The sequence below is a fragment of the Mobula birostris genome, chromosome 2, assembly GCF_030028105.1.
Source record: "Mobula birostris isolate sMobBir1 chromosome 2, sMobBir1.hap1, whole genome shotgun sequence".
In the NCBI taxonomy this organism is placed as follows: Eukaryota; Metazoa; Chordata; class Chondrichthyes; order Myliobatiformes; family Myliobatidae; genus Mobula; species Mobula birostris.
In genome coordinates this window covers 114746998-114763744 of record NC_092371.1, presented here as the reverse complement: position 1 = coordinate 114763744, position 16747 = coordinate 114746998, and the positions used below count along the sequence as shown (strand labels likewise).

General features: G+C 42.2%; 1 protein-coding gene across 2 annotated transcripts in view; it reads right to left on the bottom strand.

Moving 5' to 3' along the window:
- Positions 1–2044: 2044 nt before the first annotated feature.
- Positions 2045–16747, bottom strand: part of rpf2 (ribosome production factor 2 homolog) — a 32194-nt gene continuing 17491 nt past the window's right edge. For both annotated transcript variants that reach the window (XM_072277614.1, XM_072277615.1), the window contains 2 exons: positions 12777–12921; positions 2045–3091 (listed from right to left, as the gene is read on the bottom strand). In XM_072277614.1, the coding sequence (XP_072133715.1) occupies positions 2909–3091; positions 12777–12921 (328 nt within the window). In that variant the 3' untranslated portion in view covers positions 2045–2908. The remainder of the gene's footprint in view (positions 3092–12776; positions 12922–16747) is intronic.

Sequence of the window (16747 nt, the reverse complement as noted above, 5' to 3'; positions counted from 1 at the left end):
GTACCATGTTGTATGACGTGGGCTTATGATCATGATTGCTCGACAATTTTTTCTACAGAAATGGTTTGCCATTGCCTTCTTGTGGGCAGTGCCTTTACAAGATGGGTGACCCCAGCCATTTTCAATACTCTTCAGAGGCTGTCTGCCTGGCATCACTGGTGCATAAGCAGGATTTGTGATATGTATCAGTTGCTCATATGACCACCCATCACCTACTCCCATGGCTACACATAACCATGATCGGGAGGGGGTGGGGTGCTGTGTAGGTGCTACCACTTGCCCAAGGGGGACCTGCAAGTTAGTGGAGGGAAAAAGTTATCTTACACCTCCTTTGGTAGAGACGTACTGTATCTCCACCCCGCCACCACTGTAGGTCTCTGAAAGTGGCAACACAGGTAAACATGCCCTTCTACCCTTGCATTTCTCAAGCTTCACAAGCATGTTACTTGATTAGAAGGTTTTGAGTTATACAGAGAGGCAGGATAGGCTTGGTCATTTTTCCATTGGTGTACGAGGCTGAGGGATCACCCTATAGGTAAAAATAAAAACATTAGGGACATAGATAAGGTGGATAGTCACAGTCTCTTTCCCAGGGCACACAAGTCCAAAACTAGAGGGCATAGGTTTAAGGTGAGAGGGGAAAGATTTAAATGGGACCAGAAAGAAAACATTTTCTGCACAGGGTTTGCGAATGTAACAAGTTGTCAGAGGAAGCTGTAAAGGCAGGTAATACTACAATATTTAAAAGACATTTAGATAGGTACAAGGATAGGAAGAGTTTAGAAGCTTATGTGCCAAGGACTAGCTCATATAGACATCTTGGTAGGCATGGTTGAGTTGGGTCAAAGGGCCTGTTTTTTGCTGTTAACTATGACTGTATTTACTGTAAGTTCAGTCCTGCTTTGACTTCCCTAAATGCGTCACTTCACACATATAATTTCCATCTGCCACTTGCCCAAGAGGGATTCGCCCACTTGACCTTGATCTTAATCCTGCGGTATCTTTAGACAACTTTCTACACAATTCACAGCCAATTTCGGCGTCATCCACAAACTTATTAATTATTACCAGCTCAACCAAATTGCTAATATATTTGACAAACATCAGGGGAAGTAGCACCAAATCCTGCATCACACCACTGTTCACAGGCTTCAAACTCTCCATTACTGTCTTCTAACACTTGCCACTAACCCAATTTTGATTCAGACCCTGTGAAGACAATATCTACTGCCCTGTCCTCATCAGTGCCCATTTCAAAAAATTTCAGTTGAATTTGTGAGACACCATTACCCATGCACAAAACCATGCTAACTATACCTAATCAATCCTTGCCTTTCCAAATGCAGATACCACTGTCAGAATTCTCTCCAATAACTTACCTAACATCGCTATTAGGCACACTGGCCTGTAGTTTCTTGCCTTGTCCTTGCAGCCTATCTTCACATAGTACATTATTGATGTTCCAAGAGTGACACTGCATTTGCACCATACAAACAAACTTATTTTTCAAGAGATTGCTCAATGTACAGTAGCCTTTAGGAAATCAATCTAAAAAAAAAACTCAATTTCAGAAATTGGTTATGATTAAATTAAATATTCTGGAAAAATTTCTGGAAACATTGGCTTTGAAATGTTATGAAGGACGGTCATTGGGGGAATATTAAATATTGAGTTCTGTGAATATATTAAAAAACTGGTTTAAATATTTGAAATGTTCATTTTTTTCCAATCATGATCTAATAGAAAAAATAAAAATTGATATCTATGGTTGCTCCACAGATAAGACTGCAGCATATGTCACATTGCACCAGTAGAAAAGGGACATTCATTCAGGTAAAAGTTACTTGATCAAGTCTAAAAGTTATATAACAAAGAAATTATGTGGATCAGAAAAGCCTAAGCCTTGTAGTTCATATTTTCTGTGGATGTTTGTCAGAAATTTATACTAAATCATGCAATTTTCACAGCTGGATCTAAGGGGAAATAAAGTTATGTTCAATGTTGCACAGAACACAATTTGCCCTTGGTCAATATATTCAAAGCATTTTCTTCTCTATCACATATTAAGTTTATTTCTTCATTACAAAAAGCTGGTCAAAAGTCCTCATTTAATTTGCGTTTAGAAAGTAATGGATACCCAAGACAAAGCACGTTTCTCTCAACAATGAATGAGAGACCATAGATGTTGGAAGTTTGAAATTAAACAGTGTTGGAACAATAATGAATAAGGCAGATGAATGACTTTCCAACCAGAGAATTATGGCACACCAAATATTACTAGAAGCAATTAAACTACTCTCCCCCCACCCCCAAAGGTACATAGGGAAAAGCTCCACCTGTGGAATTTGGGCAGACTATGCAAGTTCTTATGAAATAGTAGAACTCAAATGGGCCAAATGGCTTACTAAGTGATGAGTCAGTTTTGCTTGTAACCAATGTTTCATTTTCCCAAAAGCCCAAGAGTAGTTTTGCTTCAAAAGTAGCTGTAATGAAACATAACTACATGATTGAGGACTTCATATTTGTTCCATATTGCACTGATTTATAGTTATTCAATTATCCTTTATAATGAACAGTATCACATTATTATTGTCTACCTGAATTTAATATCTGCCTCTCCAAAGCAAGTAGTGAGTAACATTAGAAAAGACAATTCAACAATTCCTGGCTTGAATAAACAGATATAAATTATACCTCTTCCAAACCACAAGTGTAAGGAAACCATATAGAAAACTGACACTTGACATTCCCCAAAAGAAGTACAGCAAACACCAGTTCTTGATGTCGAGATAAAAACAGGTTTACAACAGTAAGTCTTTATGTGCAAGTCTGTAAGTGAAACTTGGGTTTCTTTCATCACTGGACAGGTATGGAGTATCCTGGATTCTCTGCTTTACCAGCAGTCATCTCACTCCACTCTTGCATTTTTGGGATTGCTCTCTGTCTCAACATTGGCCACCTTCTTCTCCCTTTTTCTCTTCAGTCCTTTCATTTTCCTGGTCTGTAGCTTGCTCAGGTCTTGCTTCTCCATGTGGATTCGACCATACGTTGTTCCAAAAACATTCCGTGAAATATTCTTCTTCTTCTTTGCCTGAAGGGAAAGACATCAAAAATGAATCACAGAAAACAGCTCCCTAATCCCAATTCTTACCATCTGGTTCTGATAATAAAACCAAAGTCGGATTTTCTACATAGACAACTGCAACTTCATTTTTAAAATCTTTTATTGATACATAATCTTCTACAGCTATAAAATGATACAAGACTTCAACAAATTGATAAGTATACAGTTAATAAAGCTGAAAAAAACTTATCAAAAAATAACGTATGATAATGAAAAAAAAATTTTTATAAAGGAAAGGAAACAAGAGAACCCCAACTAACTAAAAGAAAAAAACCCACTAACTACAAGAGAAAGAAAAAGCAAAAAAGAAAAAAACCCATTCGGAACCAACTCCTGGAGCAATCATCTATATATATATATATATATGAAGAAAAATCATCAAAATCATCAACCACCAATTCACATTTATACAAAATAAGATTGGAAGGAAACCATATAAATTAATTCAAATTAAATGATAATATTTGGCAAAAGAGCCCCATCTTCTCCCAAAATCGAATCGAGGATCAAAAGTTCTACTTGTAATTTTTTCCAAACTAAGACATAACATTACTTGGGAAAACCATTGAATTAATGTAGGGACAGAGGCATCTTTCCATTTCAATAAAATAGCCCTTCTTGCCAACAATGTAACAAATGCAATTACATATTGGTCTGAAGACGAAATACCCTGAATATGATGCGGAACTATTCCAAACAGAACAGTCAATGTATTAGGTTGTAAATTAATTTTCAGAGAAATAAAGATTTCCAAAAAGATTTTAATGAAGAACATGACCAGAACATAGGTGACAAAATGGCTACTTCAGTTTTACACCTATCACAATAGTTGTCTACGTTAGGAAATATTTTGGATAGTCTCTCCTTCGTTAAATAATAACGGTGAACAATTTTAAATTGAATTCATGCCGTGAAAATTATGATTTTACCTAGATTTTTCTATATTTTTCAAAATATACTTATCTTTTTAACTAAAAATTTTTTAAATCAAATTGATTCTATTATTTTGTCCTTTATTTAGAATAATAAAAAAAACAAGAATTACTAAGTATCATTTACAAAAATCTAAAAAAGATGGTGGACTTGCACTACTTAATTTAAGATTGTATTATTGGGCTGTTAATATTCAACAATTATGTTTTTGGCTGTATTGGCTCGATAAGCGCCAAAAACCAGCTTGGATTGGTTTGGAATTAAAAGCTATCAAACAATTTCATTTAACCTCATTATTAGGAGCTCCATTACCTTTACAACTTGCTAAAATTCCAAATTTAAATCTCTACCCTGTTATTAAACAGTCCTTACAGATTTGGTTTCAGTTTTGCAACTTTTAAAATTTTAAACAATTTAAATTGTCTAGCTCTTTATATCAAAATTTTCTATTTAAACCTTCAATAACTGATCCCATTTTTCTCTTATGGAGAAAAAAGGGGATCTGTTTTTTTGCAGATTTATTTTGTGATGGTTGATTAATGACTTTTGAAGAGTTAATTAGCAAACGTTCTCTCCTTCATACACACTTCCTTCAATATCTTCAGGTTAGATATTTTTTACAAGAATACTTATCTAAGTTTCCATATATGCAAGAATCTGATTTGTTAGATACTAGTTTGAATATGAATCCCTTAGTGAGAGGTTCCATTGGTAGAATTTATAATTTATTTTTACTACAGAAAGATAACCTCTCACTAAAGATTAAACAAGATTGGGAGAGAGAACTTAATATGACCTTTGTTAATGAAGATTGGTTGTGAGTTCTGAAAATGGTCAATTCTTCTTCGATATGTACCAATCACTGTTTTAATTCAATTTAAAATTGTTCACCGTTATTATTTGACAACTGCAACTTAAACAATTGCAGAATATCCGAGCAGTAACGGCTTCAGAACATAAATTACTCTTTTTGCACCTTTGTTATGCCATATATTTCAGAGCCTCCACTTTCAGATACATTTTTACCATCACTGTATAACATAGTTCTTCACAGGCTGATCAGAGAGTCTGGAAATTTCAGCCACTGCATTCTCAGAGCTGCAGAGGAAGTGTCCTTTCAGTAGGGCATCCTACTAACCTATATGTACATGGAAACTGGAACACATGCAGTGACGGGGAGAACATACAATCTCCTTACACTCGGGATTTGAACCTGGGTCGCCGGTGCTATACTAGCGTTACACTAACTGATGTGCTACCCTGCCACCCTAAGGGAAATACCGGCTGATTCTCCTCTCTTCTCACCCCGTGTAGCTCCAGAAAATGAGCTGCCTCACCGTCACCTTGGCTTGATTACCGAACCCTGAACAGGGCTGCACCCTCCTCTGCCAGGCATGTCAGATAAACTCAAAACTGAACATAGTGGTAACATGTAGGTCAGGGAGCAGCTAAGGAATGAAGAACAGAGTTTGTTTCAGAACTGGGAATGTGAGGAAACACTAAGTTAGTATCAAGATGCAGACAGGATGTCTTGCGATGGACAAGACAATGCGAATATTCTCCGACAGGGTGAGGCCAGATTTGTAAAGATGTTCCTAATGTTTGCAGAACTGCCTGGTGAATACATTAATAGATTAATAAAAGGACTTCATAAGGCAGTGAAATGCAGATCAGAGTTGTCAGTAAAACCAAAAGAAAAATGGTAGAAACACCTAGCTGATCAGGCAGTGCCCAGGGAGGGAAAAAAATGAGGTAGTATTATAGGTGCAAACACGAGGAATTCTGCAGATGCTGGAAATTCAAGCAACACACATCAAAGTTGCTGGTGAACGCAGCAGGCAAGGCAGCATCTCTAGGAAGAGGTACAGTCGACGTTTCAGGCCAAGACCCTTCGTCAGGACTAACTCAAGAAAAAGCTAGTAAGAGATTTAAAAGTGGGAGGGGGAGGGGGAGATCCAAAATGATAGAAGAAGGAGGGGGAGGGATGGAGCCAAGAGCTGGACAGGTGATAGGCAAAAGGGATATGAGAGGATCATGGGACAGGAGACCCAGGGAGAAGGAAAAGGGGGAGGGGGGAACCCAGAGGATGGGGAAGGGGTATAGTCAGAGGGACAGAGGGAGAAAAAGGAGAGTGAGAGAAGGAATGTATGTATATAAATAACGGATGGGGTATGATGGGGAGGTGGGGCATTAGTGGAAGTAGAGAAGTCAACGTTCATGCCATCAGGTTGGAGGCTACCCAGACGGAATATAAGGTGTTGTTCCTCCAACCTGAGTGTGGCTTCATCTTTACAGTAGAAGAGGCCGTGGATAGACATGTCAGAATGGGAATGGTATGTGGAATTAAAATGTGTGGCCATTGGGAGATCCTGCTTTCTCTGGCAGACAGAGCATTGGTGTTCAGCAAAATGATCTCCCAGTCTGCGTCGGGTCTCGCCAATATATAGAAGGCCACATTGGGAGCACCGGATGCAGTAAATCACCCCAGCCGACTCACAGGTGAAGTGTCGCCTCACCTGGAAGGACTGTCTGGGGCCCTGAATGGTAGTAAGGGAGGAAGTGTAAGGGCATGTGTAGCACTTGTTCCGATTACAAGGATAAGTGCCAGGAGGGAGATCAGCGGGGAGGGATGGGGGGACGAATGGACAAGGGAATCGCGTAGGGATCGATCCTTGCAGAAAGCAGAGGGGGGAGAGGGAAAGATGTGCTTAGTGGTGGGATCCCATTGGAGGTGGCGGAAGTTGCAGAGAATAATATGTTGGGCCCGGAGGCTGGTGGGGTGGTAGGTGAGGTCCAGGGGAACCCTATTCCTAGTGGGGTGATGGGAGGATGGAGTGAGAGCAGATGTGTGTGAAATGGGGGAGATGCATTTGAGAGCAGAGTTGATGGTGGAGGAAGGGAAGCCCCTTTCTTTAAAAAAGGAGGAATGGGAAGCCTCCTACCCAAGATCTTCCCATTTTTACCTCCTACCCAAGATCTTCCCGTTTCTACCTCCTACCCAAGATCCACAAACCTGCCTGTCCTGGCAGACCTATTGTCTCAAATTGCTCCTGCCCCAGCGAACTCGTTTCTGCATACCTCGACACGGTTTTATCCCCCCTTGTTCAATCCCTTCCTACCTATGTTCGTGATACTTCTCACGCTCTTAAACTTTTCGATGATTTTTAAGTTTCCTGGCCCCCACCGCTTTATTTTCACAACGGATGTCCAGTCCCTATATACTTCCATCCCCCATCAGGAAGGTCTCAAAGCTCTCCACTTCTTTTTGGATTCCAGACCTAATCAGTTCCCCTCTACCACCACTCTGCTCCGTCTAGCAGAATTAGTCCTTACTCTTAATAATTTCTCCTTTGGCTCCTCCCACTTCCTCCAAACTAAAGGTGTAGCTATGGGCACCCGCATGGGTCCGAGCTATGCCTGCCTTTTTGTTGGCTTTGTCTATGTTCCGCACATATTCTGGTATCTGTCCCCCACGTTTCCTTGGCTACATCGACGACTGCATTGGCGCTGCTTCCTGCACGCATGCTGAGCTCGTTGACTTTATTAACTTTGCTTCCAACTTTCACCCTGCCCTCAAGTTTACCTGGTCCATTTCCGACACTTCCCTCCCCTTTCTAGATCTTTCTGTCTCTGTCTCTGGAGACAGCTTATCTACTGATGTCTACTACAAGCCTACTGACTCTCACAGCTATCTGGACTATTCCTCTTCTCACCTTGTCTCTTGCAAAAGTGCCATCCCCTTCTCGCAATTCCTCTGTCTCCGCCGCATCTGCTCTCAGGATGAGGCTTTTCATTCCAGGACGAGGGAGATGTCCTCCTTTTTTAAAGAAAGGGGCTTCCCTTCCTCCACCATCAACTCTGCTCTCAAACGCATCTCCCCCATTTCACGCACATCTGCTCTCACTCCATCCTCCCACCACCCCACTAGGAATAGGGTTCCCCTGGTCCTCACCTACCACCCCACCAGCCCCCGGGTCCAACATATTATTCTCCGCAACTTCCGCTACCTCCCATGGGATCCCACCACTAAGCACATCTTTCCCTCCCCCCCCCCCGCTTTCCGCAAGGATCGCTCCCTAAGCAACTCCCTTGTCCATTCATCCCCCCCCATCCCTCCCCACTGATCTCCCTCCTGGCACTTATCCTTGTAAGCTACACATGCTCTTACACTTCCTCCCTTACCACCATTCAGGGCCCCAGACAGTCCTTCCAGGTGAGGCGACACTTCACCATAGAACCATAGAAAGTACAGCACAGAAACAGGCCCTTTGGCCCTTCTTGGCTGTGCCGAACCATTTTCTGCCTAGTCCCACTGACCTGCACACGGACCATATCCCTCCATACACCTCCCATCCATGTATCTGTCCAATTTATTCTTAAATGTTAAAAAAGAACCCGCTTTACCACCTCGTCTGGCAGCTCATTCCATACTCCCACCACTCTCTGTGTGAAGGAGCCCCCCCTAATGTTCCCTTTAAACTTTTCCCCCCTCACCCTTAACCCATGTCCTCTGGTTTTTTTCTCCCCTTGCCTCAGTGGAAAAAGCCTGCTTGCATTCACTCTATCTATACCCATCATAATTTTATATACCTCTATCAAATCTCCCCTCATTCTTCTACGCTCCAGGGAATAAAGTCCTAACCTATTCAACCTTTCTCTGTAACCGCGTTTCTCAAGTCCCGGCAACATCCTTGCAAACCTTCTCTGCACTCTTTCAACCTTATTTATATCCTTCCTGTAATTTGGTGACCAAAACTGAACACAATACTCCAGACTCAGCCTCACCAATGCCTTATACAACCTCATCATAACATTCCAGCTCTTATACTCAATACTTCGATTAATAAAGGCCAATGTACCAAAAGCTCTCTTTACGACCCTACCTACCTGCGACGACACTTTTAGGGAATTTTGTATCTGTATTCCCAGATCCCGCTGTTCCACTGCACTCCTCTGTGCCTTACCATTAACCCTGTATGTTCTACTTTGGTTTGTCCTCCCAACGTGCAATACCTCACACTTGTCAGTATTAAACTCCATCTGCCATTCCTCAGCCCATCTTTCCAGCCGGTCCAAGTCCCTCTGCAGGCTCTGAAAACCTTCCTCACTGTCTACTACACCTCCAATCTTTGTATCATCAGCAAACTTGCTGATCCAATTTACCACATTATCATCCAGATCATTGATATAGATGACAAATAACAATGGACCCAGCACCGATCCCTGTGGCACACCACCAGTCACAGGCCTCCACTCAGAGAAGCAATTCTCTACCACCACTCTCTGGCTTCTTCCATGTGAGTTGGCTGGGGGTGCTCCCGATGTGGCCTTCTATATATTGGTGAGACACGATGCAGACTGGGAGGTCGCTTTGCTGAACACCTATGCTCTGTCCGCCACAGAAAGCAGGATCTCCCAGTGGCCACACATTTTAATTCCACATCCCATTCCCATTCTGACATGTCTATCCACGGCCTCCTCTACTGTAAAGATGAAGCCACACACAGGTTGGAGGAACAACACCTTATATTCCGTCTGGGTAGCCTCCAACCTGCTGGCATGAACATTGACTTCTCTAACTTCCGCTAATGCCCCACCTCCCCCTCGTACCCGATCCGTTATTTATTTTTATACACACATTCCTTCTCTCACTTTCCTTTTTCTCCCTCTGTCCCTCTGACTATACTCCTTGCCCATCCTCTGGGTTCCCCCCCCGCCTTTTCTTTCTCCCTGGGCCTCCTCTCCCATGATCTTCTCATATCCCTTTTGCCAATCACCTGTCCAGCTCTTGGCTCCATCCCTCCCCCTCCTGTCTTCTCCTGTCATTTTGGATCTCCCCTCCCCCTTTTAAATCTCTTACTAGCTCTTTCTTCCGTTAGTCCTGACTAAGGGTCTCAGCCTGAAACGTCGACTGTACCTCTTCCTAGAGATGCTGCCTGGCCTGCTGCATTCACCAGCAACTTTGATGTGTGTTGCTAGTATTACAGATGATTAATAGGTAGATAGATATACTTTATTGATCCCGAGGGAAATTGGGTTTCATTACAGCGGAACCAACTATGAATCTTGCTACGGGACTTCCCAGCATAGGCAAATTAACCACAATTTTTGAATTTGACAACTTTTGTGTACCCCTCCCTCCCACAAACAGTCCTGCTTTATGTCATGCGTGATTTTTAATCTACTCAGAGCACCTGGGACGGGACAAGAATATGACCTTGCCAGTGTGAGTAACTGGCATGTGCTTTTCAGTTGTGTGTCCTAAGCCGACGAAGGAGCAAACAATCCAGCTAACATTACATAGAGATCCTCTTCAGCTGATCATGGTGGCTGTGCTCAGAGGTAGTTATCAGACTGACCAGTTCACTGTATTAAACAGAAGCTCGTTTTATAGGTCACGTATCACTTGTAAAAAAAAGGTTTAAGTTGGGAACAGAACTACATACAGCATAAGTTCTGCTAAATTTACATGAACTTAGGCTGGGCCACACTTGGAAGCCCAGTCACTCTATTATGAAAAGAATAAGACGCAGTAAAGAATCCTTGCAAGAATAATCGCAGAAGATGGAATAGTCTTTAAACCTTCTGCAGGATTCAGTACAATCCTGGTTGATCCTCTATTTCAACATCATATATCCAAGTTTAATTTCTGCTGAATAAAGCCAACGGAGGACGGATGAGGGAAATCTAACAGATGTACTGAAATTTATAGATGATTTAAACAATATTTTCACAAAGGAGAAAGGCAAAAATGGAAATCACCAGTACAAGAAACCAATTAGAGAATGGAGACAAGCTCCCAAACAGGCGAGAAAGCGGAATTTGCTACCGCAACGTGATTGAAATGTATATTAAAAACAATTTTAATGAACATAAAGGAATATAAAGAAATACTGACAGAATTAGATAGGGAAGGGAACTCGGTAGACCATAAACAGCAATATCTTGTTGGGCTGAATGGCCATTCTCTGTGCCATATATTTTGTGAATCACAGCTTTCAAGATTAAACTATATAATTTACGGAAGTATGGCTTAAACTTTAAAGACTATGGTTAAATAAAGATATTTGTTAAGTCACCATGAGCTCTACCTCTCAGCTAGGCCTTTCTAGCTACACCTCAGGAATGAATACCAGATACAATCACTGCAAGCCATCTGCACTGTGCAACCAAGATCAGACAGGTCCAAATTACTGCATGTCATCATCTGAAGTTCAGGGACTAAGAGAAAAGAACAATTTCACCTGCAAGGTGTGCACAGGGGCTGTTGATGCCAGACACAGACCAAGCATGCCTGAGATGCAAACATGTGGAGCTCAGAAATAAAGGGCAGCAGAAATCTTGGCAACTAAAAAGCTAGGAAGGAAATCCAATTAGATTGATGAGGAAATATCCTTCCCACTGAAACTTGAGGCAAAATTCGAAGGGCACTTCATCATTAATTGAGAAACCAGCATGTTTTAACAACCAAAAGCCAATAAGCAGATCTCTGAAAGGTGGCTCATCCAAAGACAGGAGTAAACCCAGCATTATAGAACCGGACTGAGGAAACTAGAGATCAAGTCTGAGGGTGGAGAGAGCTAAATATAACAAAAAACGACCAGACAGAGGTGATTAATAAGCTGCCCTACTTCTTTCTATTCTAAAACTCCTCTTTCTGACAATCTCTATGGTAATTATCAACTATGAGACCTATCTCCTGTCATCAAAACCATGAGGATTTCTGTTCCATCACATGGGCACAAACCCTATTTGCATTCTGAAACCCTTTCAAAATTCTGTGTCACTGAAATGATTTCAACAGCTTATCATCCTGTTCTCAACCCCCTGATGTCAATTGTCTGGCACTCCATTTAACCAAAGGCCTTTAAATAACCCTAGTCCTTAAATAAAATTGTCCTTACATTGTTGGTTCTTAGGATGTGGGAGACACTAACACAGTCACAGTTTCCTGCCTCTTCCCATGTGTCCCACGTACACAAACAAACCATGTGGTGGGTGACTGGAGTTAATGGGGGCCAGAGTAGGGAAACGACTGCTCACACTCCTTGGCAACAGTTTAGAGAGTTTATAATATTCCGGCAGTTTTCTGTGATTTTCACAGGAATGTTGCCTCTCTTGCATGCCTGCACAAATCCCAAGGCCAAGTTCAAGCTAATATCTGAAACTCTGTACTCACATACTATTGAGTTCTCGGTGAATTCCTCTCCAAGATGTCATAGACAAAAGGGACTGTTTCAACATTATTACATCTCATCCTAGCCCAAAATTCAATGGTTCAATTATGTCTAATCATGGTGACGTCTGACTTCAGTTCCGGGAAGTTGCTTGTCCTGCACCATAAATCAATAGGCTACAGTACTCACACATTACTAACAAAAATAGCTTCATGTGTGCTAGGTATCACCTACAGATATATACTCTTTCATTTATGAGTTCAAATTTATGAACGTCACTTATGAAATACATATTGCACCTTCAGAAGACACTCTGCTGTTGTGCAATGCTAGATTAGGACTCCAAACTGTTCAAAGAACTTTTTTCATGATACAGTCAGCAGTGGCTTCTGTACTAAAGTCCCCAAAACAAAGAAGGAATGTAGAAGAATTTAATGTGGTCACAAAAATGTCAAATTTCTTTACTTAAATATAAGTTAAAATGATATTCTAAAGTAAACACTGCTCTGATATGACCCTCACAGATCATCTATTCATCTCACCTTAAGGGCTTTTGGTTGTTTAAGGGCATTTTTGTAGAGGTCATCAGATGCCAAGTGGGTTCTCCTGAGCACAAAGTCAAAGGCGGGTCCCATTTCTTCCAGCTCTGTCCTTGGCGTACTGCAACCAGACTTCTTCAGCAGCACCCTGTGGATAAGACAGACAGACCCTCATCAGAGCACAAAACAGTCCTTCAGCCATCTGAGCCCATGCCAACCATCAAGCTCCAATTGACAGTAATCCTATACAAAGCTCATTGTATTCTCCCCAGGTTCTTATTAATCCACCCTCCCCCAGGATTCCACCACAATGCAGGCAATTTACATTGGGAGAAAATTGAAACGCTCAGAAGAAACCCACACGATTGTAGGAAAACGTGCAAGCTCAACACAGACAGCACCAGAGGTCAGGACTGACAGTGGGTGATCGGAGATGTGAGGCAAAGATCTGCCAGCTGTGCTGTTTTATGTCAAGATCCTCATTAATTCTTCCGTGCTCACTGCACTTTGCATTTATCTTAGATAATCAAAAGTCATTCAAATCATATACGTTTAAGTTATGTGTCAAACTGAGATAAACCCTGCACTTAGGTGGTTCTTCCATAAGAATAAGGAATAGGAGCCTTCGACCCTCTCCACCATCCACCAAGATAATGGCTGATTTTCTACCGCTGTGCCATTTTCATGCAGTAGGCCAGTATCGCTTTACATCCTGAAATTTATTGACCTACATATTGAATGTATTCAATGATTCAGCCTCCATATCTTTCCAGGGTTGACAATCCAAGTGACAATTCAGACTTCCTCACATTAAAAGAGGGTGTTCAACCCACTGAATCCATACTTGCTCTCAGAGCAATCCCACTTCATCTATCTTCTCACACATACCCATCAACTAATTAGTCGGCGGATTGAGTTCAACAGGCGTGAAGTAATGATGCAGCTCCATAAACTCTGGTTAGACCACACTTGGAATATTGTGTTCAATTCTGGTCGCTTCATTATAGACAGGATACAGACACTTTAGAGAAGGTGCAGAGAAGATTTACCAGAATGCTGCCTAGATTAGAGAGCATGTCTTATGAGGATAGGTCATGTGAATGAGAGGGCTTTTCTCTTTGGAGCAAAGGAAGATGATAGGTGACTTGATAGAGGAGCACAAGAGGAAAAGAGGTATCATTCAAGTGGATACCCAGAATGGAAATGGCTAATTTCAGGGGGCATAATTTTAAAGTGATGATGGTGTTGGTAGAGGCAGATACATTAGGGGCATTTAAGAAACACTTAGCTAGACATGTGGATGATAGAAAACTGGAAGGCTATGTAGGAGGGAAGGGTTAAATTGAGCTTGCTGTTGTTGTTATTGTTGAGTACCGTCAAGTCGTTGTCGACTCATGGTGACCCTCTGGATAGTGCAGTTGTCCGTAAGGTTTCCATGGTAAGATACGAAAGTAGAATGCCAGGTCTTTCTTCCTCACAGATACTGCTGCTGTCTAGGTTGGTACCCGGCCAGACTTGAACTCAGGACCATCTGCCTCAAAGTCCAGTGCTGATGCCTCTACACCTCCAGCTGGCCCAAATCGGCTAAAATTGGAGTAGGTTAAAAGGTTGGAATATCATTGTGGGAAGAAAGGCCTGTGCTGTTCTATGTTTTAACTCCCCCAGATTCTTCCCACCAGACACCTACACCAGGGGTATTTACAGTAACCAATCAGCCAACCAGCCAGCTAGCCTGCCCCAGGGATGTCAGAGGATTTACCATTACAAGGTTATGGTAACTGCCATTACAAAGAAGGTATGGCAGCGCCTCTACTTTCTTAGAAGTATGCGCAGGTTTGGCATGTCATCTAAAACTTTGATAAACTTTTACAGATGTATGGTGAAGTGTATGCTGACTGGTTGCATCTCAGCCAGGTATGGGAACACCGAAACCACTGAATGGAAAAGCCCACAAAAAGTAGTGGATACAGCCCAGTCCATCACAGGTAAAGCCCTCCCCACCGTCCAGCACAATTGAAAGGAGTGCTGTTGCCAGAAAGCAGCATTCATTATCATGGACCCCCTCCATCCCGTCCATGCTCTCTTCTCACTGCTGCCATCAGGGAGGAGGCACAGGAGCCTCAAGCCCCACGTCACTGGGTTCTGGAACAATTATTACTCCTCAACCATCTGTCTCTTAAAACAGAAAGAGCCAGATGGTTGAGGAGTAATAACTGTTCCTGAGTGAGCGATAACTTCTCTCGCCCCAACATAAAATAACTTGACGTCCAAAGGACTCACTTCTAAGGACTCTACAACTCCTGTCCTCAATATCTATTGCTTGCTTGCTTATTTATTTATTTATTTATTTATTATCTTTTTGTATTTGCACACTGTATTTTGTATTTGTTGGCTTTTGCACACTGGTTGTTTGTCTCTGTCATGTGTGTTTTCATTGATTCTACTGTGTTTCTTTGTATGTACTGTGAACACCTGCAAGAAAATGAATCTCAAGGTAGCGTTTGAGTACAGAGAGGAAATTAAGAACCTGGTGGCATGGTGCGAAGACAATAACCTATCCCTCAACGACAGCAAAACGAAGGAATTGGTTGTTGACTTCAGAAGGAGTAGCGGACTGCACGACCCCATCTACATCGGTGGTGCGCAGGTGGAACAGGTCAAAAGCTTTAGGTTCCTCGGGGTCGATATCACAAATGACCTGACTTGGTCCAACCAAGCAGAGTCCACTGCCAAGAAGGCTCACCAGCGCCTTTACTTCCTGAGAGAGCTAAAAAAATTTGGCCTGTCCCCTAAAACCCTCACTAATTTTTATAGATGCACTGTAGAAAGCATTCTTCTAGGGTGCATCACAACCTGGTATGGAAGTTGTCCTGTCCAAGACCAGAAGAAGCTGCAGAAGATCATGAACACAGCCCAGCACATCACACAAACCAATCTTCCGTCCTTGGACTCCCTTTACACCGTACACTGTCGGAGCAGTACTGCCAGGATAATCAAGGACATGACCCACCCAGCCAACACATTTTTCATCCCTCTTCCCTCCGGGAGAAGGCTCAGGAGCTTGAAAACTTGTACAGCCAGATTTGGGAACAGCTTCTTTCCAACTGGGATAAGACTGCTGAACGGATCCTGACCCACATCTGGGCCATACCCTCCAAATATCCGGACCTGCCTCTCGGTTTTTCTGCACTATATGTTTTCCCTTTTCTATTTTCTATTTATGATTTATAATTTAAATTTTTATTATATTTACTATTTTGTACTCCAGGGAGCGCAAAGCGCAGAATCAAATATCGCTGTGATGATTGTACACTCTACTATCAATTGTTTGGCGACAGTAAGTATATGGTGAGATATATGTACTTAGTGGTTAAGGTGTTCGTCTAGTGATTTGAAGGTCGCTATTTTGAGCCTTGGCTGAGCCAGCGTGTATGTTCTTGAGCAAGGCACTTAATCACACATTGCACTGCAATGACACCGGTGTCAAGCTGTATGGGTCCTAATGCCCTTCCCTTGGACAACATTGGTGGCGTGGAGAGGGGAGATTTGCAGCATGGGCAGCTGCTGGTCTTCCATACAACCATGCCCAGGCCTGCACCCTGGAAACCTTCCAAGGCGCAAATCCATGGTCTCATAAGACTAACGGATGCCTATATATACAAACGTATATATGTGTGTGTGTGTGTGTGTGTGTGTGTGTGTGTGTGTGTGTGTGTGTGTGTGTGAGATGTGTGTGTGTGTGTGTGAGAGATGTGTGTGTGTGTGTGTGTGTGTGTGTGTGTACTTAGATAACAAATTAACTCTGAACTTTGAATCTTGAGCAAAGTAATTTTTCCTCATTGTTAACCTGTGACCTACCCATTCTCCTGAGACTGTCTCTACATTCTGGTCAAATTCTGCAAGCTCATAGATGCATGGAGAGTTGGATGCACTGATGAGTTAATGCAGAGTCAACCCAAAGCCATACCAGATCC